The 27,686-nt window shown below is 39.9% G+C and overlaps 1 protein-coding gene across 1 annotated transcript in view; it reads right to left on the bottom strand.

Moving 5' to 3' along the window:
• Positions 1-27,686, bottom strand: part of LOC311270927 (protocadherin-15-like) — a 256,820-nt gene that overhangs the window by 32,575 nt on the left and 196,559 nt on the right. Inside the window, exons 26-28 of the mRNA XM_084376191.1 lie at positions 10,966-11,075; positions 8,384-8,524; positions 3,631-3,758 (exon numbers count right to left, since the gene is read on the bottom strand). Of these exons, the coding sequence (XP_084232317.1) occupies positions 3,631-3,758; positions 8,384-8,524; positions 10,966-11,075 (379 nt within the window). The remainder of the gene's footprint in view (positions 1-3,630; positions 3,759-8,383; positions 8,525-10,965; positions 11,076-27,686) is intronic.

Here is a 27,686-nt window from a genome sequence, read left to right as displayed (position 1 = left end):
AGAAGTCTTTGGGTCAGGGGCCTACTCGCCTGTGTGTTTTCCCAGTATTTCTGATTTGTTCCACATTGCTCTATGGTTTGTCGTCTTTAGTTTACTTGAATTATCCTTGTTGCCTGCTTTTTTTTTTTTTTTTGCCTCTTTGTGTTTTGCGTCTGGTCCTTTTTTGCCTCACTGTAACAGATGAGCTGTAGAGTAAAAGTTTAATGCCTATACTTTTCTTTTTGACATTTCTGCAGTTGTTAACATGTACAGGTAATTTCATTACATTGAAAGCCATCTCCGATAATGTCTGCATCTATTCTTGTGCAATCATCTGTCATGTAATTGCTAATCCCATGTTCAGAGCTGTCGAATGCAGTAAAGAATGATTCACATGACTTTACCAAGTCCTTGAGGAGTGATTCTGTATCTTAAAAGAGCTTTTTTCAAAGTTATAACATTAAGATTAAGGATAAGCTCAGTCCCAGTAAAAGCAGCCCCACGGTTTTATTTGAGGTCATCAATAAAATGGATATAATCCCAGACTGCCTCTGGTATTCCTGTTTTTTTACTAAGACAGCAGCAAATTTCTTGCCTATTTTATCAAGGACAGGACATAAGATGAATGACTGCTCCCTCCTCTGTATCATCCGATCATTTTGGTTGATTTTCACATTTGCTGGAAGGTCTGAAATACTTTTTATGAATCTCTCATCATGACCCTTGTACTGCTCATCTTGCCTGTTGGATATTACACCTACTTCTTTTCTTAAACATACTCTAGATACCATTGAACTGTGTCCAATGTCATTATACTGTAAATAGCTCCCGTGTCTCTGGCCAGGTCCCAGTTTAATCTAAAATGGCCGTGGTTGCTACCATTGAAGTCTTCTTTCGCCTCCAATAAATCCAGTGCTGCTGCACTAAACAGTATGAAAAAACTGATGAACCTTTTGAGCATTAAAGCATGTAAACCTATTCTAGTAGTAACCTTAAATCAAGTTATTAACCTGAAAACGAGCATCATGTGTCTCCTTTAAGTTACATTTTGGCCAAGAGATGTATGTGAAGAGGATCAGCCAGGAAGAGCTACTGTATGAGGGCCGATAGCAGCACACAGTGTGTTTTTCAATATGTAACAGGTTCTACTGGATCTCCTTAATGTATTTCATGGCAAAGCAGTAAAAAAGTAGAATTCTTTACATACATTACAGTGTTGTCTCACGGGTTTACAATACAATTCTTTCCCCCTCAACTTGTGGCTTTATATGCTGCAGCAGAAATAGTAGCTCTGTATTATCTGCCTACAACCGGGACTAGCTGATATATCTTCATGCTGGTCAGTTGTTTTGACCTACTTGACTATTTTCTTTAACAAATAGCCATCTAAGTAAGTGCATTTTATTTCAGAATACTGCAACAAAGCTCATATGCAAAACCTTGACCTCACGGGCCCCCCGTGTACAAATACATCAAACTTCTGATCACATATAAGACTCTTTACAGTCAAGCTTCAGCTTGTATTTGCTAACTCTTACCAGCACACCATAGAGGACTCAAAGGTCACCTGATCTGGGCTAAATGGATTTTTCATCGTCAAAACTCAAGGCCAAGGGTAACTGAATTGCCGTTGGGACCTCGGCCACTGAAACAACCTTCCCATTGATGTTATAGGTCTGAAAGCAAACGACTGTTGTAATCACATCTGAACGCTTTTTTGTACAGTCAGGTCTGTTATGGATATTTCTAGGTCATTTACGATGGTCACTCTATAAATAAAATAGAATAATTTGCTATTTATCATTCATCATCATTTACACATACATTATGCAAAGTGCAAAGAGCAAAAATAAGTTCTCCAACATCATCAATATTTGCCATATATTTGACAGTGCTAGATAGATAAGTGCACTCAGAGTTTGAGTTGCCCCCATCTGGCCGAGGATACAGAGCCAGTCGGAACATAATAATAAGTCTTTTATTCCTCATGCCATACAGGCAGTAAACACAGAATGACTGCATCAGGGAACACTTGCTATTACCTCTGGTACATTTATATAACCTATTTGCTGCTATTGGCTAATTTGCACTATTCTATTTTGTATCTTTGTGTGTTTTTTAATGGTATGTTATGCTATGTGTAGTGTATGGACTTTGGGTGTACTTTGGGAGAAAGGGCCCAAAGGAAAATTTCCCCTGAAGTGGGCAATAAAGTTAATGTAATTTATCTAATCTAATATAAATATAAATTTGCATGTTCACTATAAGCAGTTTTATAAAAAGTACACAGAAGTCATACTTGAATAAAAATAAAGACATTGTGTTAAAATATTACTTTGGGAAACGTGAAATGAATATTATTTGAGTATAAGTCCTAAAGTATCTGATATTAAATGTACTTTAGTATCAAAAGTACAAGTATAAGCAAAAATGCATAATACATGTATTTACATGTATGTATATACCACATACTATGAGTGGACTGATTACCACTTGTCCAATTATTAGGATGGACAGGTGGATATCACCAAAATCAGTATTTTGTTTTTCATTTTAATTAATTAATTAATTTTGCTTAAGCACAGAACTTGAGCAAAAATGCAGTCCACCACTGACTATAAGAGCTCTGCCCTTTACTGTCTCCTCTTTCAGTGAGGTTCATTTGTAGCATGTTTAATTAAATATGTCAATTGTAAATCAATGATTGCCTGAAAACAACTTGGAAAGTATCTTTTTTTTCAACCTGGAGTAATGTCTGACACTATTGCTTTATGTATATATGAAGCCTAAACGGCAAAATCTAGTGCAAAAAAATAAAGTGCACGCTGTACCACTGCTACTCATTGAGGTCATTACTTTGAATATATGATAATAACTGAATGTGACTCAGATGGATATATCGACATCTCTATCAGCATCAGTTGGTGGCTGGACAGTAACAGATGTAGAGACAAAAGGACAAAAATAGGATTTACAGGAGTGAGGATGACATCAAAACCCTTGCCTGTCTGTACAGTTTACTTTAATTACTTATGAGACACCCTATGAAAGAAAACATAACATATTCCAACAACATAGAAAATCCTGAAACCTTGACAAATAAACAAACCTGTCATTTTAATTTCCTTACGTATTGTAAGTACCCACATGCAGTAAATGCAGGACTCTATGGCAGCTGCAGTACTTAAATTCAAAGTGGACTTTGTGGCCATTGTTTCTCAAGGATTTTGTACACAAATACTTGCCATAGCATACACTACCAGCCACCCAAGGATAAAAACCAGATGTACAGTTGAGTACACAGGATGACAAAGTGAAACCTTGGCAGAGCAGGCTGATAATCAGACTGGATGTCCAGCCATGCTCCTGTGAACATACTTGGATTACACCGCTCAGCTTACTCTGATCCCACCTGTGCGTGGACAAGGCAGACAGTGAGGAGAGCGAAATTGAGGACAAGATGTAGCGAGCGATAGAGGAAGAGATGAAATCGTGCTGCAGAGAGCAGATCGGATGAATTCTTCCACCATGGCTGCAGGGTGAGTGTGAGGAAGTGGGATCAGCACCAGGGACTTTAGTCTCAGCCTGTTTCCACGTATGTTGACAACAAAAACCAACAAAAACAGCAGAGCAGAGCTGATGTTTTCTTACCACTATCTTGAGCACAGAGCTGAAGATCTTGGTGTCCTCTGTCACACCGCCTATGTAGAGCATCCTGGAGAAGACGGGAGGGTGGTCATTCTCATCCTCAACATCGATGTACACCTTGGCTGTGTTAGCTGCAAAAAGGAAATGGAACAATACAGATGAAGTCTGTCTCTAGCAGTTCATGGGAAACAAAAAATAAACACAAAGCATTTTACTCCAGTCTGTGTACTTGAATGTCCATATTCAAGCATCTGATAACCCAGGTTTGTTGCACCGTCACAGAATAAGAAATGGGACACACAAGCCAGGAAAGTTTTTTTTATCATAACGGCCACTAGCTGCGGAATAAACACATCTCTGAAGTAACCCAAACTGACGTTGATCGAATGTTTCATAATTGAGCCTCAAAACTGACACGTCAATGTAATTTTCCCATGGTCATCGTCTGGTCCACAACTTCAAACGAGAACTTGAAATCATTTCCCAGAATATTTTGAAGTTTAGTCATCAGTGAAAAACATCCCAGTATGATTTCAAATAATATCCCCTCGGCTAGCCATCTCCAATTTTAATAATGAAGTAGTACTTGTGTATTTTTATTTTCCCCCCCTGAGGACGGGTGGTCTGACCAATTTTGAAAACCATTTTATTTATTTTGATCTTGAGGAATCAGATTCATCTAGCTTTTTTTTTGTTTTTGTGTTTTTGACTGAAAAATAGTTTATGTGAGAACATTCCCTGGCAACAGAGAGTGTTTCATTTTGACCAAAAGTCGACTGAGTGAGTTTAAGAAAACCCCTCTTCATTTAATAGTAATTTCCAGCTGCACTGCAATATCTATTTGAAGTGGATTTGTAATTGCACACTGCTGAAGTGAGAAACCTTAGTCCTAACTCTACCCTTTCTAATTAAAACACTGTGGGAAGCTATTTTGGTGAAGCTGACGACTTTGAGTGAATAATGAGGAGGTTAATTTTGTTTTGATTACAGCAAATATTTTGAAATCGAGACAAACAGTGTCGTAAGTATGTCGATGACTTCTCTCTCACTGCCCCCGATATTTAGATCAGAAAAACAACTAAGTCAGTTTGGATTCTGTTTACCAACCAATTAGTGACACACAAAAAAAATGGCTCTATGAAATAATAAAGGTAATGACGAAATCTGGGCAGCATGGCAGCACAGTGGTTAGCGCTGTTACCCCACAGCAAGAAGGCCCTGGTCCCCCCCGACCCAAGGATAAGCGGTTACAGGCAATGGATGGATGGATGGATGGATGATGAAATGTTATCTTCCATCTACCCTTCCAGTTACCATTATTCTTAAATTAGCTCTACCTTGCGTCATTTATTGTTAAGATGTTTGTTTTCCCCACAACTTGATGCACAATAACTAAGAGTTTCACAGGCAAGTAATTTGCACATTATTGGGAATAAGAGTTTGAAGGGTATCCAATAATCAAAGAGCGAGAGTTTCCCTGGAGAAAAGATTGTATTTTAATACTAAATTTGCTGGCCAACTGGCCGTTTTATGAGGCTTTTGAAATATACTCCCTGTCCCTTTAAAAAGAAAACACACATATACTGACTATAAAACATTCGTCCCCCTAATTTATCACAGCTACACCAAACAGTGTGCAATGTACAGCATAAATATGTGTGCTGCAAAATCCTTCCAACGCTGCAGTTTAGGTAAAATATATGCAGTGTCAAGGACCATTTTTCTTCTGGCGGCATACAAAAATGTAAAGTCATGTGGCACTGGAGCTAAGGATGTGCCGGGGGATTTGGACAAACAAAAACACAGCACATCAAATTACAAGCACAAAAGCAGTAGTGTGTGTGTGTGTGTGTGTGGGGGGGGGGGGACTCCAGGGGGTGGGGAGGAGGTCTGCAGAGTTTCTCTCTCTTTCCTCTGTTTGTAGAAAGTGGCTTTATTCCAGCCTCAGAGTATCAGGACATCAAAAAAATACATAAATATATCCGCACACCCTCCTATCTCACTCTCACACACACTCATAAACATGCATGAGAGACACGAGTCCATTAAGTAAGAGGGGTTGCTGCAAAGGAGAGTGTGCTTAAGAGTGCATTATCATTTAGAAAACATGCTAAATTAAATCTCACTCTGGATGCACATGGATGTCAGAGTATGTAAGCATATTGGTCATGTGCGTACATATACAACAGTGCCCTCAAGTAAGGCTCTGATCATTTAAATTCAATAAAGACACATTAATGAGGACAGAGATGGACCCTGTCGTGGAGTCCTGATCTGTATTATACAAGTGAGAAAAAAAACGGCTCCTCCACACTCTGCCAAAAGAAGATGTCAGCCTGATGCCAGGGAGGCTCTCTCCCCTGTGTGAGCAAGAGTCCGCTACTTTACATCCATCAGATAAGTGTGTGTGTGTATGTGCCTGAGCATTGTGTACTTGTAATTGCTGTCATCAGTATGTGAGAGACGGACGGTGCGAAAAGCAGAGGCAGGTAGAGTAGGTCATTGATTTTTCATGGTAGCTCAAATGGATCCAGGGTGAGGTATGAACCCAACTTGTTAGCACTTCATCCATCATTTTACAAAACCTTTTGTCAGTAAACTGTCCATAAACAAACCCTAATGATATTCCAGCTGAAGAATGGCCATCGCAGGGTGCAGTCTGAAGGTCTCGGTAGGCTTCAGACAAACTGCTTCTCGAATGGGCAAACAGCTTATGAATGCCGATGAGTCTGACAATTTATGTAACTTTCTGATACAGACAATCACATCCGCTTCGAGCAGCACTTAGCGTGGTATGAGTTCAGGAGGTTTGGACTCCTCTCTCAAGCTTCTCAAGTACCTCCATCACGTTTTGTGTGTACGTCTGACTGAATGCTATTGAGGACATAAAATATGCAACATTATTCCTAATTGTACAACTTATTACGCCAAGATTTGCAAAAGATGCTGAATTCTTGGAGAGATATGGGAAGCAGTTTGTTTCATGCACAGTGAGGCCTTAAAGGGTAACTCCATCAATTTTACACATTAAAAGTGTATTTACAGATCTTGGGAGTACTACTGCATATGTAAAAAAATAGTTTATACTACTTTGTGGCTTTAGAGGAAGCTGCATGGAATCTGATAAATTGCCTCCAGTGATGTCATGGGTCTTATGTATGGGTCTTATGTATGGGTAATGTAATGCAATTTTCTCTTTGTATGAGCTGTTTTTTCCACTTCAGCACTTGTTTTTTTTGACTATTTGTATTAAGTTAGTGTAAATAACAAGATAAAGAAGTAAAAGGAGTTTTATGCTTCTGTTACACAGGCAAGGGTATTTTGAAGTCAATTTGAATTGTCCTTTTTCAGTGACATTGTTATTAAATTCAAACTTGTAAGACTATATGATATGGACCCATACAGAGCTTCTGACTGTTAGGGGAGAAAAAATGCTTATAACATTTCAAAAGAGTCCAAAAGCATGCCTGTACTCCAAACGGTTCAACAGCTTTGAGTTTTCTTTGGGCTAGACTTGGATAGCTTTATATACATTTCCAGGAATGGTTACAGTTATCCTAATTTTTCCACATATGCAGTAGTACTACCTGCATATGTAGGGAAGCCCACTGTAATGTGTAGAATTGGTATAGTTAGCCTTTTAAGAACGGGAAAACAAAAGGGGCTGCACTGATGTAGAATTCGCTTTGATTAATGTGTTGTCATCAGTCCTCGTTTTGGGGCGTGGTCAGCCTAAATTAATACAAATGAGCTCATTCCTAATCGTTAGATCCTTGCGACTAATTTGGACATAGTGTTTTTTAAGGATTTATGACACTGTTGGACTGACAAGCTGCTTTGAAGGGAGGGATAAATCATATTTCTAAGGTTATCTTTATTAATTACCATGACTGAAAGATTCACAGGCATGTTTGTACACAGTTTTTCATAGTGCTAGCAGTCGAGCAGCGAAAGATCTATAGAGAGCAGGCACCCTGTGGGTGAAACAGGGTGATCAAATATTAACCACAGCTTGAAAGCTTTGAGTAATTCCAAAAATTAATAAAAAATAATTGGTGGTGCTGCAACGTACTTAATCAAATAATCTGACATCTCATTTTAGTTCATGAAAAAGCCTGCGTGGACAAACTAACCCAGGCTAACAATGCAGATTTTGGAAAAGCAGCTGCTGAGCTGGACAAGAAAACCACCAAACACAGTATATCCTTCATCAATTTAAATTCAGCTTCATGTGGAGTGGAGTGAAAGTGAACAACCAACCACAAGCTGCAGCAAACCCACCACCAATTAGACAAATGGATCAGTGCAGCGAAGAAAGGCAACGGTGCATAAAGCATAATGGTACAGCTACACACTGTAACACAATGTTTTCCTTGTTTTGATCCAAATATGCAGCCTAACAATGTCGACGGCACAGATAGATTTATATGTACAAGGTGAATAATAATAGGGTCATGACATTTCTGTAGTACACTGTACTTTTGCCGTCATTTTAACAGTACAGCTGATGTTGGTACATTTTTCTTCAGCATTGCCCTTTTCAGGCAGTATTAAAGATGTAATAATCCACAAATACCTATAAATATAAAACGTATAAAAACAGCAGTTGATGGGAAAATAAATATCACAGATTAAAATAGGCTGGGATAGAATTACTACTGTATTTAGTCATAATCTGTCACAGTGAGGGATTATGATTAAATATAAATGCAACACCTGGAACCACATGAAACATTTATCGGCTGCTCATTCTTACTTTTAGAAGGCACACGCAGGTTGGACATGACAACCACCATCGAATCTGCCTGAACCCGCAGGACGTAGGTGGTCACATTTTCATAATCCAGAGGTTTAGCTGTGGAGATTACGCCCGTCCTGTTGTTTACCTGAAAATGCCCTGAAACCAAAACATAATCAGAGCAGAACATAAAATGTGAAAAAAGACAGCAGAATACATGAAAGCACTGTTTTATTTTACACTTAATCCCCCATTTTTACCCTTATGATGCTCGGATCAGAAACGTGGCTTGGATAAAATGAATTAAAACAATTCACTGGTATTTTGACACTTAGTACCTTCACATGTTCTGCTGGTGATTAAGTTACAAGCAAGGCCTCTCTGTAGAACTTGGAAAATTAGTGTTAGAAAAACTTAATTCAGAGTTATTTGGATTTTATTTGGTTATTTTGGGAGAATACTTATTCCTGTGGTACAGCCAACTTAAAAGGCCTATACTGAGCAAAGCATATTAAAATCATAATTCATGAACAACAACTTCCTTACTCTATCAATAAGGCGTAATTAGGAGGTTAACTCTGAGGAAGAACTTTTATACCCATTTTCGACCAAGGCTGTGAGTGCTGGTTCAGATCCAGCGCCTATTCTCAAACCAGTTCTTTGCGCTTCGACAGCAGAAGAACTGGCTGTTGGCCAGGAAAAGTGACTCGAGAGCAGCACCAACATTTTCTAGTCCAGAACAAAGAACTGCTTAAGTTAGGGGCTGGAGGCTTATCCACGGAAGAAAAACCAAAATATTTTTCACTGTGGATGCCAAATTGTAGCAGAGTGGTCTGAGGAGAACTTCCACTCTTCCTGGTCATTTTTATTTATCAAATGTTTTACAGTTATGTATCTCTGTGGTGAAAGATAATGATTTTGACATTGATGTTATGGACATAGTTAGCTGGTCAGTTAACAGCATGCTAGAAAATTAAAATTACAGACTTTATTTTTTCACATCAGTGTATGTAAACTCACATTAGTGGTACATCCGTAAATTCACATCAGTAGCATATTGGCTCTGTAATAGTCATTATAAAGTACTCATTACTAACTGACTGCTTCGTCTCCACTCGTTGCTCTCTCCAGCTCACAGTTACGTCACCAAGTTTTAGCTTAAACACCTACATCAAACTTCACACCTGTCTGGTCTCCTCTCTCTCTCTCCCAGGGTGTAATTATGCTCTTCAGACTTTACCAACAAGTATGTGTGAAAAGCAATCGAAAAGCTGCAAGTGTGTCAAAATTGTCCTCTCTACTTCTATCTAGACAAACAGTTCCCGTGGCTGTGACGTGCATCCCACAATTTTCAAAAAGTAATGTGGGAGCTTTTGCAGAAGTATTTTAAAATGTGATTGCATACAATTTGATGTCGGTAAAAACACTATTGGTTTTCTTGACTATGTTGATTTTTTTTTTTTTTTCTACATCTGCAGTTTTCAGAGGAAAGTCTTTTTAGAAAAGTGGCAAACACACTGGCGTGTTTTTGCTTTATTTAGAAAAAATACATTATATTATAACAACAGGGACAAGAGGGCTTGCCGCTGCAAACACAGAGCATGTGTCATCATTTGAGTTTGTTTTGGAAAACAAAATATCTATTCAACTGTTAATTCAAAAACATTCACTTGCAAATATGAATTATTGTCTGAAAGGTCTAGTGTGCAGGATTTTGTCACGATTTGGAGTTTTCGGATGGATTTTCTGTGCTTGGTGTTTTTTCTTTTGCCTGTGTGTGTTTCAGAGGTGCGGCGGAGGCTGGGCTTGTCTTTCCTGGAGGGCTGCAGCGGATATCATCAACTCCAGCTTAAATGCTGTGGGCTACTCTGCATTCGTTGCCAGATTGTTTCGTCTATACTACGTGGTAGATCAGACCTTTGAGCTTATTGAGAATTTTTCTATGCTTATATTTTTGCCCTCCTACGAACCTAACTCTGTCTCTCCTTGTCTTCTCCAGCGTGGACATCTTCCTCGAGCTCCAGCCTCACAAGCAACAAGCCACCAGCCTCCTGCCTACGCACCTCTGCCACTCGTCTCAGTCCTCCCCGCTAAACTCTCTGAGCCTGCCACCCGAGCTACACTCAGTACTTCAGCGGAGAAGGCTATAGCTCTGCCACCAAGCCAGCAACCCAGCTGTCCAGCACTCACCCGAGCTCAACCTCAAGTAACCCCTCTGCTCACGGGGCCCCCCTGCACTCAGCTGCGGCCAGCTATTCACCTGCACTATTAACATCATCAATAAATCTTTTTAAACCTTTCTCAGTCTGGTTGTCCGCTTTTGGGCCCTGCTAAACATTTACCAGCCGTCACAGATTTAGTGGCATCTGCTTATAAAAAAGAGAAAAAAACCCACAAACAAAACAAAACAAAAAATGTTTGGCTTGGTCGTTCAACATGGTGGACCAGCAGGACTCATTCTAAGGTAACAAAAACACAACAATTCTTAGTTTCAGGTGATTTTATACCATCATATTCCATTTACTACCACTATTTCCCCCCATTTCTGCTCACACTGGACCTTTAATTGGCTCTGTGGTACTGTATATGATCCGTATTACCTCGTTCATTTCCTCCCACAATGGAGTAGAAGATGGTTTGATTCATAGCAGCAGCAAGAATCTTCCCCACTGATGTGCCAACTGGAGCCAGCTCACTAACTGGAGGAAACCTGGAAAAGGACCACAAATCATATGATAAATGTTGTAAGGACTCGGTAAAGCTGACACAGTGGCAGATATTAAAAGGTACAGTATAGAAAGGGTTAAGAGGAAAACAAAAGATGTCATAAAAGCTCCAGTTTATAAAAACTGAATTAAAACTGATTTAGACATCTGATTCTAATCACTGAATCCTCACTCAATGCATGAAAAAGATTCAGTACAGGATCAGAGCACAGAGTGAGCGTTAATGACTCTGACTGTATGTATGTTTGTAAGTCAGTAAGTTATTTATAATATCTTGGAAAGAACTATCTGCCAGAGACATAACCAGTATGGTTGAGTGGTGGTTCAATATAAATGTATTTGTTTCTTTATTAGTTTTTTTCCCTCTGAAGAATTCACTGTTTGAGTGAGAGTCTTATTGTCAAGCATTATTACTAACATCTCACTGTTAAACTGTTAAACAACAGCCACCAATTGCTGCAATTATTTTGTTCTGCCTTGATTTCCTTTGTCATTTCCTCTGGCAGTTTTACTGTTCGGTCTGACTTCACTCCAGTCTCCAGATACAATACATGAAAAAGATTTAGTACAGAAATACAGCAGAGTATTTTTTCCTCCCTGGTAAATGAATAAGTAAACGATTTCCCTCTAAGGGAGCACAATGTAGTTTGGGAAAAAAAAAATATGACTCATAAATAAATAATCCACAACTGCCTGGACCAAAGCCAAATCTTCCCACATATCCAATAATAACTTAGTAGTGAGGATAGGAACACTCAAAAGACTGACTTGGGGGTTAGGTGCATCAGCAGCAGCAATGCAGGCTTTGTATCAGAGCAGAGGAGAGAGCTCAGCTATGAGGCAGGGCTCTCATCTCTCTACTCAGCCTTTGCTCCGACTCTCAACTATGGTCATTCGACAAGAATGAGAAGATTCAAGCAGCTGAGATCAGGTTTCTATGCAGGGCGGCTGCTCTCTCTATACATCATCAAGCATGGAGCTCAGCGATTCAAGAACAACCCTGTATCGAACTGCTGCTCCTTGTATTGAGGGTAACCAGCTGAGATTATTCTGGGTCTAAGGGAGCAGGACTCCTGGATGCTCCCTTCCTTCTCAGAGGGGTGTTTGGAAACAACTGATTGAGAGGAGACACCAGGGCAGACCCTGCATATTATGGAAGAATGAGATCCTTGAGCATGCTGGAGGAAGTTGCTGTGGTAGAGCATGTTTGGGCTGCTGAGCTGGTACTGTTGCTGCTTAAACTCTGACCAGGACAAGATGCTCTCGAAGCAGGCCTAGCAATAAAACGACAGCAATATGTCACGTGTATGCATCAGACTCAAACCAACTTGAAAGCACATAACAAACTGAAATCTATTAATAGTAGAGCGTGATATGAGCGACATACGAACAGCCAATCATTTAACAGGTGTGTAGTTCAGTTGCACTATTGCCACATGAGTGACAACAACAAAAGAGCGTGGAGAGAGAAAATGAGCACCGTCGGAGAGGAACTTGTGAATAAAAAAAGGACACGTCCATTGGCAGATTTTTTTTGACCATCTACATCTGCTACATCTCAAGAACAACAACTCACAGGCAGTCCACAATGGAAAGAAAACATCCAAATGGTACAAAGACATAACCCGCGCACTATACTGCGATTCAACACCACTGTAACAAATACAAATCCCAGGTCTGTAGGTGCTGACTACAAACAAAACTCATCACATCATAACAATGTTATGTGTTGAAAACTTGTATCTTGAAGTAAACATGCATGTAATGCTGTGATCACTGAAGTTACATAGTGCAGAAACAAGTGATGGGGGCGGAGTGACTGAGACAGGGACACCATTCACCCTGTTACAAAACACTGTACCATCACAATGACTATGAAGCTGTTATTTAAGGTAAAATAGTTACATAATGTCACTCATCAATAATTATAGATATTGATCGATATGAAACTTTACTATCGTGATAGACTTTTCAGACATATTGCTGAGACTTATCTCAAAGTATGACAGAAAATGAATACAATCATACAAATGTTGATTTTTTTAATGTTGGTAGAATAAATCCACAACTCAGTTTTACTTGCTCAATTATTTATTAAGTCATCAAATTCTTACAATATTATGTTCTTAATGGAAGTCTGAATAAAAAAGACATTGTCACCCAAAATCTAACTGACAAACAAACTGTTTTATTTTTTGTCTCTGAACAGATCTGAGTGTTTCTCACCTGATAAGTGAGACTTTGTAACAGCTAATGACTATGCTTGACTATCAGGCGTACAAGTGGGTAATCATATCCAGCAGATATGATTGTCACCACTCTCCACAGAAATTACAGCTGCCATAAATAGCAGAGATCCCTGCATTGGTGGTGTCTCGGTGAGGGCTGATTTAAGCTGATAATGTCATCTCACTGTGACACCCTCTTGTGATACTGCGACTGCTTTCTCGCTTTTTCTCTCGTCTCTGCGTATGAGGTGTGTGTATATGCGTTCAGGCATTCATAGTGGTGATGCCTTCTTTTAACGGTTTTCTTTCAACATTATTCACAGCTGAGGAAAGAAATCTGTGACAACGTTGTGGGCCATAATCAGTCAGATTCTATTATACAGTCAATGTCAATGTTAAAGGGTATTTTAGGAGCAGACGATATCTTGACAGTCAGAGTTACAAACATGGACCGGAGGCGATTAGACACCTCCAGTCCAAGTCTGTAACACATTATTCAATGCTTTTAGATCTCGAGTCTTTGCTGACCCCTCAGCACCAACACATTTTACAACGTGAATAATAAAATATGCCAAAGAACATTTTCTTTCTGAGTTGATTGTTATTTTATAGAGCAACTCTCCCCTATACGTTTGCTGCTGTGAAGGCTTCCACAAAAAAGATTAAGCCAATTTGCCAAGGTGAAGATGAAGAGTGCTGAGAACTTACATCACACAGAAACAGAGATGTCTTTGCTGAAAGGATTCACAGGTGTTGAGACAATAAATGACACAGTCTTCTTTGCTCACTGGAGTAAAACAACACACTCAGTAACTTTTGAGACAGCTGGCAGGTATAACAGTCGCTGCAGAATACATGTTCACCTCTCCCGAAAGTTTCAGAGGCAAACAAAGGTTCAAACAGTACGTTCTTTGAGGACATTCAGTAAAAAACATCTGCCTATCAATCCTGAGGGCTACAGTTACTATCTCTGGAGACAAACAATCTCCAAGGACATCCCGGGTTGAGAATAATTCTGCAAAATACGAGCCATTCTCCTGGGCAGAGGATGATATAGCATGCCATCCTGGCAGATAATATTGTGGAGTGTGTGCTGTGATGAAATGACAGCTACATGTGCTCACAAAGCCTTTTCATGACAAACACAGCCCTGTTATTGATAATACTAAATGACTTCTGTACAATTTCCATCTCGGTGCACTGTTGGGATGTCACTGAATAATTGCTGTCTCTGTTGCATCCAGAAGTACGAAGCCCACACCATGCTCCGATGGGAACCAATTCATTAATGTGGCCCTCACATAAGTAGATTACCTGTTTGGCTCAGGAACAGGCTGATGGAAACACAGAGGCGAGCCAGTGAATGATGTGAGCGCAGCGAGGTGCAGCACAGCCCAACATGTGACTCTGTATAAGTCATATAAATGTGCAATCCATTGGAACCCAGGGTGACACAATGGCTGTCACTGAAACGTATGTGCCTTCACTTTTAATACACTTTTCAGCAATCTAATGTCTGTTCTGGAGATTAACAGCACAGGGTTGTCATTGGCTACACCAGACTCTGTCAACACATGCTAACAACTATCTTGTGGCTGAGACTAATACATGTTTCATACAACACTTCTCTTTATGATACAGGCTATGAGTTCAGATTCAACTGCTGTTCTACATTTCACATCATCAGTCAGAAGGTCAACTACCTGCCACATAAATCACTGCTCAACAGGTTTATCTAACAGGGTGGATGATGTCAACTATTTCCTTTGATTCATTTTCTTTTTTTGGTCAGCGAATTAAACGGTTATGCAATAATTAGTCTTTGTCAACCCGATGTTACTATACCCTGCTGCACCTGCCATTACTTAAAATGTACTCACATAGTTCTGTCACACTAATTACAATATTGGCCTCTCTTATATATCAAAGTCTAGTCTTCCATCTAGTTTATTGTACATATCTTAACCACACATAATTGCTGGTTTCACTCTGATGAACACCACCTGTTCATGAGCAGGGGTGCGTTTGTGAGAACTGATCATCAGCACAATCCATGTCTCCACATCGGTTTATAAAGTGACTTGTTCTGCTCCATTTGTGGGGAAATTTGATTCAGTTGTTTTTTATTCAATAGTGAAAAGAAGAACTTCACACCACAGAGCTTCAAGTCCAATTAGCAGATGTATCACATGTAGTGAATGGACTGACATGATGTTAGGAGCTAAACATTGCTTTGTAGAGCAGAGTGGTCAATGATGGGTGTCGGTCAGGGGCTGTGACAGTTATGGAGGCAGAATATTATAATAGGTAGCTTAGGGAGCTGTCACAGTCAGAAGTTTTTTGTTTTTTTTTAGCAGCTGCTGAACTGTAGTTGCCAAAATGCCAAAATATGCCAATTAAATCACAAAATCCACAAAGAAAAACAAACATAGACCAAACTTTGCAGTAAACTGATATGGCAAAAACTTTGGTTATGTTATTAGACATTTTTTATTTAAGTAAAAGTATCTATCAATCAATCAATCAATCAATCTTAATTTATATAGCATCTTTTAAACAAATCAAAATGCAATCCAAGGTGCTGTACAAGTGATTGAAAAAGAAAAAAGATGGTTTAAAAACAGGTTTAGAGACTAATGCACACCAGCTCCAATAAATTAGAAGTTGAAATAATAAAAGAATAAAAGATAAAAACAAGCAATAGATAAAAATCAATAATGATAGAAATATTGCACATAAGATTTTGATTTAAAAAGTTTATAAAATAGGCATAATGTGTCAAGTACTGTTTTCATTTTACAGTTACAATCTTTAACTAAGTCTTCACAGGATGATGGTAAGAAATAATAATGGTAGGTTGCAGTTTGTGATGTGAGCGTTGTGGCTACTTCAGGGATAATGCAGCGTTTTGTAACAGTACGTTCTGTGGTACGTGGAAGAGAATGAGTAAAACTGCTAAAAAACACACAGTGGTGGTCTGAAGATCTGTTGATATTAAGACCATATGATAGAACTAAATCCAGAGTGTGTCCGTGTTTGCAAGTTGCTACATTAACATGCTGTTTAAAAGACATACATTCCAACAATTCTAAAAACTCTTTGGCTCTGGTGTCTGCCAGATTGTCAATCATTTAATCACCGGTTAAATGCAGTTATCATAGCTTGTATGAATGACAGACAAAAGTTATAAGAATTATTAAAAGGGGACACAGATAATTTAGGAGATCTGTATACTGTCACTGTATGGAGAAAGGGCTGAGATCTAAAAAAAAGTTGCGTTATATTCAAAGGCGTAAAATGTCTACATCCCTGCCCTTCAATGTTTCTCGGCATATTGCGGCTGTGCTGCCACCTTTCCTACCCTCTCTACTTGAAAAGAAAAACTGTAGCTGGGTGGACAGGCCTCAATCAGTGTGACAGGTGCATCTGTGCCCAGCCAAGTCTCAGTCAGTAAACGACAGTGTAGATAGTGATCATTTATGAGTTTGTCGATACAGAAAGATTTGTTTGTTAATGCTCTCATATGAAACAGTGCTATGTTGATTTCTGTCCGTTCTGCAGCTGAAAAAGAGTTCCTGTGCATGTGAACTGTAACCAGGTTGTTGACGTTTGGTCCTTTTAAAGTTCTGTTGGCTTTATTGTGTCGAGCTGAGATGATGGGTTTAATAAAATCAACCGAGGTGGGTGGGGAAGCAGTTTATCATGGTGTAATACACTGCATTGTGTTATGAGCAAGCCCCTAGGGTTGGGGTGCAGTCCATCACGCTTAAAAAATGCAGGGCGACCCAAGAACAGATCAAAGTGAGCAATAAAAGTGAACTTAAAATTTCTACATGCAGTTTTTAGCCATGAATAGAGAGAGGAACAGCGTCGGATTCAGCAGATATTAGAATTCGTTAAAAACAGGGAAAGTAAAAGCTCATTAAAATTATAAAATAAACGATAAAACAATGAAAACTAAAAGTCAAAACAAACCAGGGGAGATGGGGGCCGCCATCTTGGACATGCATATTTTGAGGTCAAAAATCATATATGAGAAAATTGGTCAATGTGACATAATCTTTTAAAAACTTGCACGTTGCTTGAGAACAAATCTGTTTTATAGGAGCAGCTCTCGGATGACTTCCTGCAGAGATTCTGGGCATTTTCACAACAACCTGGTTTTCTCGGAGCCTTCAGCTTTCGTGGTTGCAGCTTCAGTAAAAACTCCGGTCTGGAGCAGGCCTGGAAACATGTCCTGACCCATTTTTAGGTTTTCCTTGGGTTGTTCCACGATTGTGAGCTGGGTATGAAAGTATATGTGGAGCTAGCACATGGTGTGATTGTGGGCTGCATGGTGTGATTGCCAGGAAGAGGCAGTGCTGACATGTTATCACTTCCCTACAAAGTGGCTCTGCCTGAGGGTTGTAAGCTGCTGAGAAAAGGCCAAGGGGGGTGTGAAGGTGTATGAAGTGTGCAGATTAGTGTACAGGTGCATCCGCATGTAGACAGAACGGCTGACAGAAAGGTTAGATACAGCAGATGCTGATAGGTAGATAGAAGGGTAGACAGACATCATTTCATAATTGAATGACGATCTAAGTGGGGGTAGCAGATATAATGAGACTTGAGGATACCGGAAAAGGTAAATAATTTGTGTATTCAACTGTCAAGTAGTATGCAGATTCGAAGAGTTAATTAGACATAATACAACAGCATGTACTACTGAGCAGGGCCAAAGCCACTTTTCATTCCTTTCATATTCAGATGAGAAAAAATCCCATCCAGAGAGAGAGATAAAGAGGAGGGGAAGATGCTGACATGTCTACAGGCAGCAGCAGAGAGTCCCGATGTCAACATGAGAGAGGGTGAATGGAATGCCACTGAGAGGCGTGGGCGGCACACAGGTGTCAGCGAGCACTCTGCCCCAGGGCCAATGGCGGAGTGATGCTTACGAGACAAGGCAGAGGCGTATACACCTCGTCGTGCGCCACGGGGGCCGCTGTTACCGTGTCGGCTCTCTCTCCCTCTCTCTCTACCTCGCCTTGCCTCTCTCTACCCATGCATTGCATCACTGAGTGAACGAGCGGTGAAGGACACGCTGGGAGATACAAGGAGTGACCTCGCTGGGTGCAAGTCTGTGTTCTTCTGGTGGATGTGTTGATGCGGTGGTGCATAAAGGTCTCGAAAAAACAAAAACAAAGGCAGGCGTGAGTCTTCTAACTGTTATTCAGTTGTAAACAGTGTGCAAAGGCCTATAAATATGCATTTGCAAATGTGTTGCAACACATTTCTGCATGCTGCTGGTATTACGCTGCACATTTTGCTCAGCAATTATGAATCAGCCTAATTTGATGCCTGTCGAGGTAGATATATGCTTGAGTTTGTTGGTTAGCTTTTGTGTCACCCTGGTGTTAAATTGTTTGCTCCTGCCTGGAAGCAGATTCACAGAGCGACAAACAAAGACTCCTCTGACTTGAACTTAATTACACATAGAGAATGCATCTCAGCTCCTTGTCGAACAAAAAAGAAAAACACTGCTGTGAATCCAAAGCTCGTGCTCTCTATTAGAACCACGGCTCTAAGTGATTTTGACAGCCAAAGCAAAGTCAGCTCAGTCACACAGCATGATTTACACAGGAAATAGCCTTTTAACCTGAATCTTATGATAGGTTTTCACATGTCATTAGTATATTCAAAATGAATATGAAAATGACGATCGGGCCACAGTTTCTGATGTTGGAAACTGTGTTGTATTGTAATGATCTAAACCAAAAAGACTGTACAAAAGACTGAAAAATGCAAATCTTCAATCTCATACAATTGAAAAGACTGCTCATGACTTTCAGTCCTTAGTCCTTACATATTTATATTTTCCTTTTTGAAAACACTGGAGTTCATTGAAAGCAAAGTTCACGCTGAGATAGAGAGTGCAACAACCCTCATTGAACATAATATTATTTGAGCTGTATTGTGTTATTGACTGAAGGATGAACTTTAAAGATTGTAGGTTATGTTTGGCGAGACCACAGAGGGACGGAGACGTGAAGGAGAGAAAGGCAAACAGGACACAGAGATAAAAACTGCTATTAAAAGATCCCTTAACCATTCAAGATATTTCAAAGGTTTTGAAGAGCAGTGCAGGGTATTACAAAGCTAATTCTTTTGGCAAGAGGCAAGAAATTCACTACCTAAAGTATAGAATAGAGTTCTGACATTGTGGGAAAGAAACCAAACAATTGTGAACGTAACATCTTACTAGGCCAAATAAAGGTTAGACCATTAATGTTGCCTGTCAGAGAGAAAACTAAATTGGATTAACACATCAAGAAGGATGCAGGAGCACAGACCCCTCACAAGAGCTACATGAAGCCCCAATGCCGAAAGGAAATAAAAAAGCAGGGCCGGATTAAATGGAAAGATTACACAGGGCCGAAGGTATTTGTAGGGGGCCCCCTTAATGCACATTTTGATATTTGGTGAACAAACAAAATGACTGCAACATGATTATTATGCTCAAAAATGTAGTTGGGCCTATATTTTATCTTATCCATTTATATTTTGGAATTATAAATGGATGTTTACTCTTGTATTTATAGGGAAAGTATAGCTAATGTTGTGCATGTTTGAAAAATGAATAAATGAAAATATAAACATTTAAGTTGAGTATAAAGACCAAATGCCTGTGCTTAGATCCTGCCCAGTCCAAACCCAACACCCACCTCAGCCACAGCCTGATCACCCGACTGCCATCTGTCAAAAGATACAGAAGTATCCACTGCCGTACCACCACACTACAGAGCAGCTTATTTCCTCAGGCTATGAGACTCCTGAACTCACCCTCAACACTCCACCATTAAAAGTTGTGTTGTAAATAACTCTAACTACTTAAATTAACCTTTGAGCATTGCACAGTTTATGCTAAATATGAGAGCCCCGCAACGTCTAAACACAGCGTAATCCGAGCTACTTCAGTTTAGAGCTATTATTATACAGTTTGTCCGTATCAATCGAGACTTACTCAAATTTGAACAATTTATCACCTCCTCCAGCAAATGCTCTCTAAACCCAATTCAACACTAGCAGATATTAGCCCAGACTGTTTATGAGCTGCTGACTCACACTTGCTAAGAGGATTTAGCAAAAAATTCTCTGGTGCTAAAAAACATTTCATAAACCAACACCTCTGACACGAAGTAATGCTCAAGAAAGTATTCACATTAAACTACCATGTTCTATAAGACAAGAAAAAAATGTTTACAACCCCTCGTTTCCTCCCTGAGCTATACCTCTGATCACTTATCTCTCCACAGCAGACCCAAAATTTCTTTTGTATTCACAGTGAGCTATTTTTCTGGGTTCCACAAGAAAAAGAAAGAAGCTTCAATCAAAAATCTTCTGGAGGGCAAGATGGAAAACATTAGCAAAGCTGAAGAAACAGCATTTACTGTGCTGCCAGACAGTGGTAGCTCTCTGTGCCAGCTTAGCCATGTCAGCCCACAGGACATCACTTCACATATCATCCACTGGGTCATTCAGTATACAAGAGGGGACCTGGCCAGCGAATATCTGGACGCCTGTAGATGAGTGTGTTGTCCAAACTGGGCCAGCCATTGAGGCTTGCAATGTGATATCACACAGTGCCACGGAGGTACTGATGCCATCCTGCATGTTTTACTGTCAAATTACTCCTCCTGTCCAAATGATCTATTCTACCACAGCAACACCTGGAGGCCTCACCCACAGAAAGAGATTAGTACCTCTCTAACTCGCAGATTTCTGCAGGAAATTTCAGAAAAAGAAATTGTGTGTTGGACAAGTTGCATGGCGCACCTTAAATGTACGTTTAGTTTGTTCCCTTGTCCCCCCTTTTATTTTATTGTCTGGCCAGACAGACTTATTCCCTTCTAGTCTCTCCGTCAGTCACATATATCTGATGTAAGAGGAGATGTAAGAGGAGCTCGTTCATTTGTCCCAAAGCTTACATACCATATGCAATAATGTCTTGCTTCACCATTGATCTCAGTATTAAGGTGACCCCTCTACCTGTAAGTAGCTGAACAAACACTTCAGGAATCCAAATGCAAACATAATTACTCAGTGGTTCAATGGTGTCAGATAGTTTGTGTCCATGTTGCTTTGGTATGGTCACTGATAATTATCTGGAAAGTTAGTTTAATGATAGGTCACACTGCTTTTCCTCCCTGGCTTTTGAGCATCGACCTTTAGCTGATATTTGGGATGTGTGCAGTGAGTGTGACTAGGCGTCTGTTAGACAGCCAAGTGATGCCTGCCTACTTAGCAGAGACAAGTGAAAGGTCAGTGCGCTCCCGGTGCTTAGAGGTTCAAGGCTGAGGGCAGCAGATTCAAACCTGCGGCTGAAAAATCAATCATGCCCTTCAGAAGTATGAAAAGCGCTCCACACCTCCTAGCTGTGATTCAGAGAAGGAAGGATAGCAGAATAGAGTGATAGATAGATGGATGGACGGAAATAGAGAGGGTTGAAGTTGCTTTTTTAAATGTAGGTTTGCACTGAGGCATGATGGTGGTGTGTGGGAGAGCATGCTGTGGTTTACAGCTAACCCTTTAAATGCCTGGCAATGACAAGTCGGCTGAGAGCACCTCCATCACTTGTATACACGTCTGGCAGGACAACAGTCGCTAGAAGGCTGCCAATAAAAGAGCTGTATGCTCTGAAAGCATGTCATCTGCCTAATTATGTAAGAATCACAGCCTTGTCTGAATTGGAAATGTGACATGGATGGATTTGTTTTCTCTAAAAATGATAAATGCTCTTTTCCTCCAGATAGCAGGAACAGTTGATGGAGGGCAAAGGTTTGAGTTCTTGTCTTCCTTTTTATTTTTTCTAAAATGAGCAGCAATGTGTCCATGGAGAACATTTTGTCTGTAATTTGATGAGTTATTTATCCCTTTTTGATTAGTGGCTAATGGTTGTGGTGTCCAGTGTGGCTGGCTGTACACGATATCTATCTACTTCAGGTTGTGCAGCCATTTGTGAGTCAGACCCCTGAGAACCTTAAATCAATGGTAACTGTGATCAGACATCCGCTGAAAATTTACACGGGCAGACTCTATGGTCTGTAAACATCAAGAAACTGCAGAAAAGAGACGTGCTGTTTCACAGTTTGAGCTATTACCACTGACATTCACATTAATGGCCCAAGTAACAATGTCTAATGGAGAAATAGGAAAAAGCTACTGTATGTCTCAAGGCTGAGAAAGGTTGTGTCGACACAAAACGCACCTTGAAGAGTGAAACAAAGTGTGCATGTAGCATGGAGCAGTAAACAAAATGTCAACACGATAATTTTAGCCCACTGTCAGTAATTGTGTAATTAGTGGGGTGGCAGGCATAAGTAGTGACAGCATGTTGTTGATTGTAGTTACACTCAATGTTGACACTGTTAACTTTGCTAACAGTATAACTAAGAGCATCACTCAATAATGGGCTGTAGTGCTTTTCTAAGGATTGCCAGACTGCATATTAATGCGGCAGGTATGGCACAACATCTGCTGTGTGCGTCTTCACTGCGGCGGTGAACTGCTCTACAGAGAGTAAACAATGGTGTGACATTTCACTCCTGCATGATATCCTCTTTAATCAATGAAAAGGACAACTTCTGAAGGATAAAAGGTATTATAGAATTCAATCAAGTTATGTTTGATACACAAACATATGAACGCCTTATAATACACTTTTTTAAAAAGTTCATATTTGAAATAAGTGAAGTGCCGAGGTGGCCAGACATGGCTGTGACAACATTCACCCTATTACAAGACACAGTTTCATTAAAATGATTTCGAAGCAGTTATTTTAAAGTAAAAAAATGTGACATAATGTTGCTTTAAATATACCTCAAAGCATTTTCAGGGCAAATAAAGAAATTCTATATATTCAGCAATTGCAGTTAGTAAAGTCCAATTATCCTTAAAAAAAAAGCAGTTCTGCGTGCCATGAGTACAATTCAAAAAACAAAACAAAAATTCAAAAAACTTTATTTGTCCCCGGAGGGCAATCAAAGGAGGCTCAGTCTTCAGCAGCGGCCCAGGTCAAGTTCCTACCTGTGGCCCCTCCCTGCATGTCTTCCCCTTTCCCCCCCCTTTCCTGTCTGACTTTTCCAGCTGTCCTATCAGAATAAAGGCTAAAGCCTTTTCGTCTCTTTGGTGTTTCTTCAGATTTGAGGCTGAGGCTTGCAGAGGACAGCGACTCTATTTTTGGCTTTCACAAATTGCAGTGGACAATGAGGTTCTGGTGTTGCACATTTTTGAAGTCGGAGTGATGGTCATTTTGCTTGGAATGGAATGCTGTTTTGGAGGGACTGCTACTGTTAAAACTGTTCCTTTTGACTCAACACAATGTTCTTTGTTTTCCCGCCAGGTTTTTTTTTTTTTACATTTTTCAAATGTAATCTGGGCTGATTGTAGATACTCAATTTTTAAAATCAGATCAAGCAAAATCACGATTACATGAAATCTACTTACTCACTACCTAACCCTGATAATTTATTCACTATATAAAATTATAGATTACAAAAAGACAGATGCAAATATGTTGATATGGACCATACCTGACAGAAAAAGAAAACAAATAACTTGTTTGGCCAGTACAGTAAAATACAGTATGTATCTAATATCCATTTAATCACAATGAGCCCAAAACTTAAAAATAAAGAGATGAACCGCCTTGCTGAGGAGAAAATGATTGCTACTGATTGTACGGTGAGGACAGAAGTCAAGGAAAGACATAATCAGAAAGAAACTGAAAGAGACACAAAGCTGAGAGGAAAAACTCAGAGGATGTGGGAGGCTCGGAGGGAGGGTGAAAGGAGGAGGACAGCAAAATGACATACTCATAGGCGGTGAGGCAAAAGTCTCATGTGATTTAGAGTAGATTTAGAAGGGGAAGAGCTGTGGGGGAGATAAGCAGGACGGAAAACTGCTCCGGCCGCAGGTTTGCAACACAGGGCTGGAGAAGTAGCCGCAGCACAAGAGGCGGATTCACAGAGTGGGACCATGTTAGATAGCAGCTCACCCCTCCTCATCTCCAGTCACACACACACTGGGGGAAAATAAATATTCATTACCTTCCCATGTGCTCAGTGCTAAAGACTTCCCCAAAGGCTTGTGCCTGTGAGTTCCATATAAAATAGCCTTTCACAGTGATTTAATGATAGAGCTCCAAGAAATGTTTTCTTTTCCCCTCGAAAATCAGCCCAAAATGTGATATCTCTGTTCATGCACATTAGCTATAATTTATTCACATATTTAATATGAAATAAAAAATCCATTATCAAAGACATTAAATAATTACAGAGTTAGTTAAAACTGCATTAAGTGTTTTTTGACGATTAGTTGGTAGTGCTGCATGATTCATCATATTTAAAGCACTATTGCGATTCATACATCAATGCAACTTTACTCATACGTGACCACATGTATCTGTTGCATTAACTCAAGGGCTACTACTTTCTCCAAAAGCTGCCCGTAGAGTACATCACATTCTACAAAGGCAAGTTTAGTGTTGGATGTCAGAAATTAAATCTGAGTCCATGACCACACAAAGATTTGGTTGTTAGTGATCCGAGGGGAGCACTGATTTTGAATAATTCCTCTTTCGACTCACACGAAATCCTGAGTGGAAATCATCAAAACATTTATTTGAGGCCAAGAGGGAATTGAGCTGTTGGAAAATGGCCCTTTCAGTGTTTTTTGATACCTCTATAATTCTTCATTAGTGAGTTGTCTAGATTTTTCTTTTTCAGAGTGGCTTAATAAGTGCAGTTTTCAGTGGGCTGCTGGAGATCTGATGCCATGCTGTTACTAACATTTTTTCGAAAAACCCTGCAGGTAATGTAGAATATCAAGGCAGCAGAGAAGGATTTAAGATGTTGCATAATTTCTTTTACAGGAGTTGTAGCTGATAGGATCAAACTGCATCATTCTCATTTAATTGTTTTTTTAGAAAAGATATAGACCGTATATCTGTATATCTGATACGGAAGAATTCACAGCTTGTGTCATTTTCTTAATTTTGTCAGTGCAAATTCATTGCATGGTTTTGGGAATGAGGGTTAAGGGGCATCCTGACACAGGAGAGTTTGTCACATGTGTTATTGTTGCAATGATCTTACAGAAGAAGGTCTGTCTTTTATTTCTCTTGATAGATGTCATAATCTACCTGGAGATGTGTTTTTCCACCACCAGCATTCAGATTTTTGACACTGATTTCACTAGCGTGGCATTTATTCAAAGTGTTTTTTTTCTTACCAGAGTAAACCTTTACCTTCGTTAGGGCAATGGCCTCAGTAACATTTATAATCTTAGAACTGAAATGATTCATAATTATAATTATTATAATTAAGATCTATGACTAAGACCAAATTATATTCACTCCAATAAAACAGGAAAAGGGACATGAAATCCAGAAGAAAAGCCTGCTTCTGGAAGGTGGCGGGAACACAAGAATGAGAAGGCAAAAAGAAAAACAGTTACAGAAAAGTAACAGCATGAAAGAAAAAAACTTTTAATGAAAAACAAAACACAATCACTAAGTAAATAAATAAGGTGATGACACAAACTCTGCAAAGTTTTGCCATAGTGGCAGCAGGTGATGAAGCTACAGTATCAAGACCTTGAAAACTACCAGATAATCCTCCCAATAAGCTATAGCCACAGGGGGATTATAGAGTCAATCACTTATCAGCTGGCCGAAGATATAACTCCGATCAACAGAGTTGATTGGAACAGATCGGAGTTGAGCTGTTGTTACAACTCTGTGGTGAATTTGCAGGCTGCAATTTGGGAGAGTGAGGTTACGGGAGTGCTGTAAAGATTGTGGTAGAAAAATAATTGACTTATTACACAGTTCTTTGTGTTTCTGATTAGATACAGTACAAATAAAACAGAAGCAAGTAAGTATTCCTATTTAATGTTTTTTTATGGATCATGAGAGAAAATTTAAGTAAGAAAAGAGAAGAAGAAAGGAAGAATCTTTTACAGACATTTTACTGATTTGTGCCGTGAAACTAGGGGGCAAAAAGACATTCAAACAAACTCAAACAAACCCCCAGTGGTGTCCATAATATACCCTCGGTCTGTCAAGCTGTACTAGCTGATACTTTCTGCACATATCCAGCAGACAGAGAACACCTGACCTTTCCATTGGGATCATTTCAGGCCAAAGTAACTACAATATCATATTTTTTGGCCCAAACTGTACTTTATGACCATGTAGTGTGCAATTCATGCTGGACAGGTACTGCAGCGTACACTCTGCATGACTTCCTGTAGTATATGAGGGGTTGATGAGGGCGGTTAGACTTATCAAGTCTACTTGTGGTCTAGAGAACTAAAACAGCGAGCTTAAAGGCTTAAAGCTGTGTAAAGCTCCGGCACTACAAGCACCCTTTTCACAGTACACTGACTCATCTGGTATTAATACCAACAATATTACTTAATGCAGGTTTAAGAATAATTTCAGAAAGGTTAATCCAAACAACTGTGAAATTCTAAACATAACATTTGTGTTTCTATAGAAACAACATAAGGTGTTTCGCTCAAACCTCCTGAAAAGAAAGTGGCGACATGCTGCCACAGTAGACACCACGGTATGAGCCATTTATTTTAGCCAACAATGACTGGGAGCCCCTCATTTCCCTCTGACAGATGGAGGGGACCCACCATAAAGCAGGAGCAGAAATCATTAAGTCAGCCGAAGCCCCGTAGAGTTGTTTTAATTGTGTGCTCTGGAGCTGTAGGCATAGCTTACCTGATTGCTGCTATAACTAACTGCCTTCGCAGAGACAGACGAGATCTTCTGCGGACATTTAGAGAGTGATTTGTGCTCGGGAGGTTCCCCGGGGAGAGACAGAGAGGCGAGGAATGAGGAGACAGTTCATCGCAGAGCGAGCAGATTGGACGCTCTCCGCTGGAGAAAACCTTGTCCAGCAGGAGAGGCTCGAGCACCTGGCTAACGCTTTCACGGCTCACAATTTACAGCAGGCCTGCCACTGCGTTTGGTTATCATTGTCAATGTGTTACCCCACAGAGGTCTGTGCCTATGGTCCCGACCTTCCATTTGTGCGTCAGACGGGGCACTCACTCAGAGCGTTAATCAATGGCCTTTCTACGGCCGTGCTGCTGTGCCTATGTATCAATCATGGAATAAAGCTGAGCAACAGAAGAACGTGAGCACACACACAAAGTGCTGGATTAAGGATGCAGATACCCACAGATACACAAACTGAACCCGGCACACATCTGCAAAAGACCAACGGATAAACATACCTGTGCACAAACAAAAACACACACACATCTCAAATGATGTGTTGACAGGTTGGGCAGGACTTACAGTCCTTGTCTGATGCA

Source organism: Pagrus pagrus (assembly GCF_965226575.1).
Source record: "Pagrus pagrus genome assembly, chromosome: 15".
Classification (NCBI taxonomy): domain Eukaryota; kingdom Metazoa; phylum Chordata; class Actinopteri; order Spariformes; family Sparidae; genus Pagrus; species Pagrus pagrus.
Note: the sequence above shows the minus strand (reverse complement) of the source record. Positions and strands in the feature narration are given on the sequence as shown.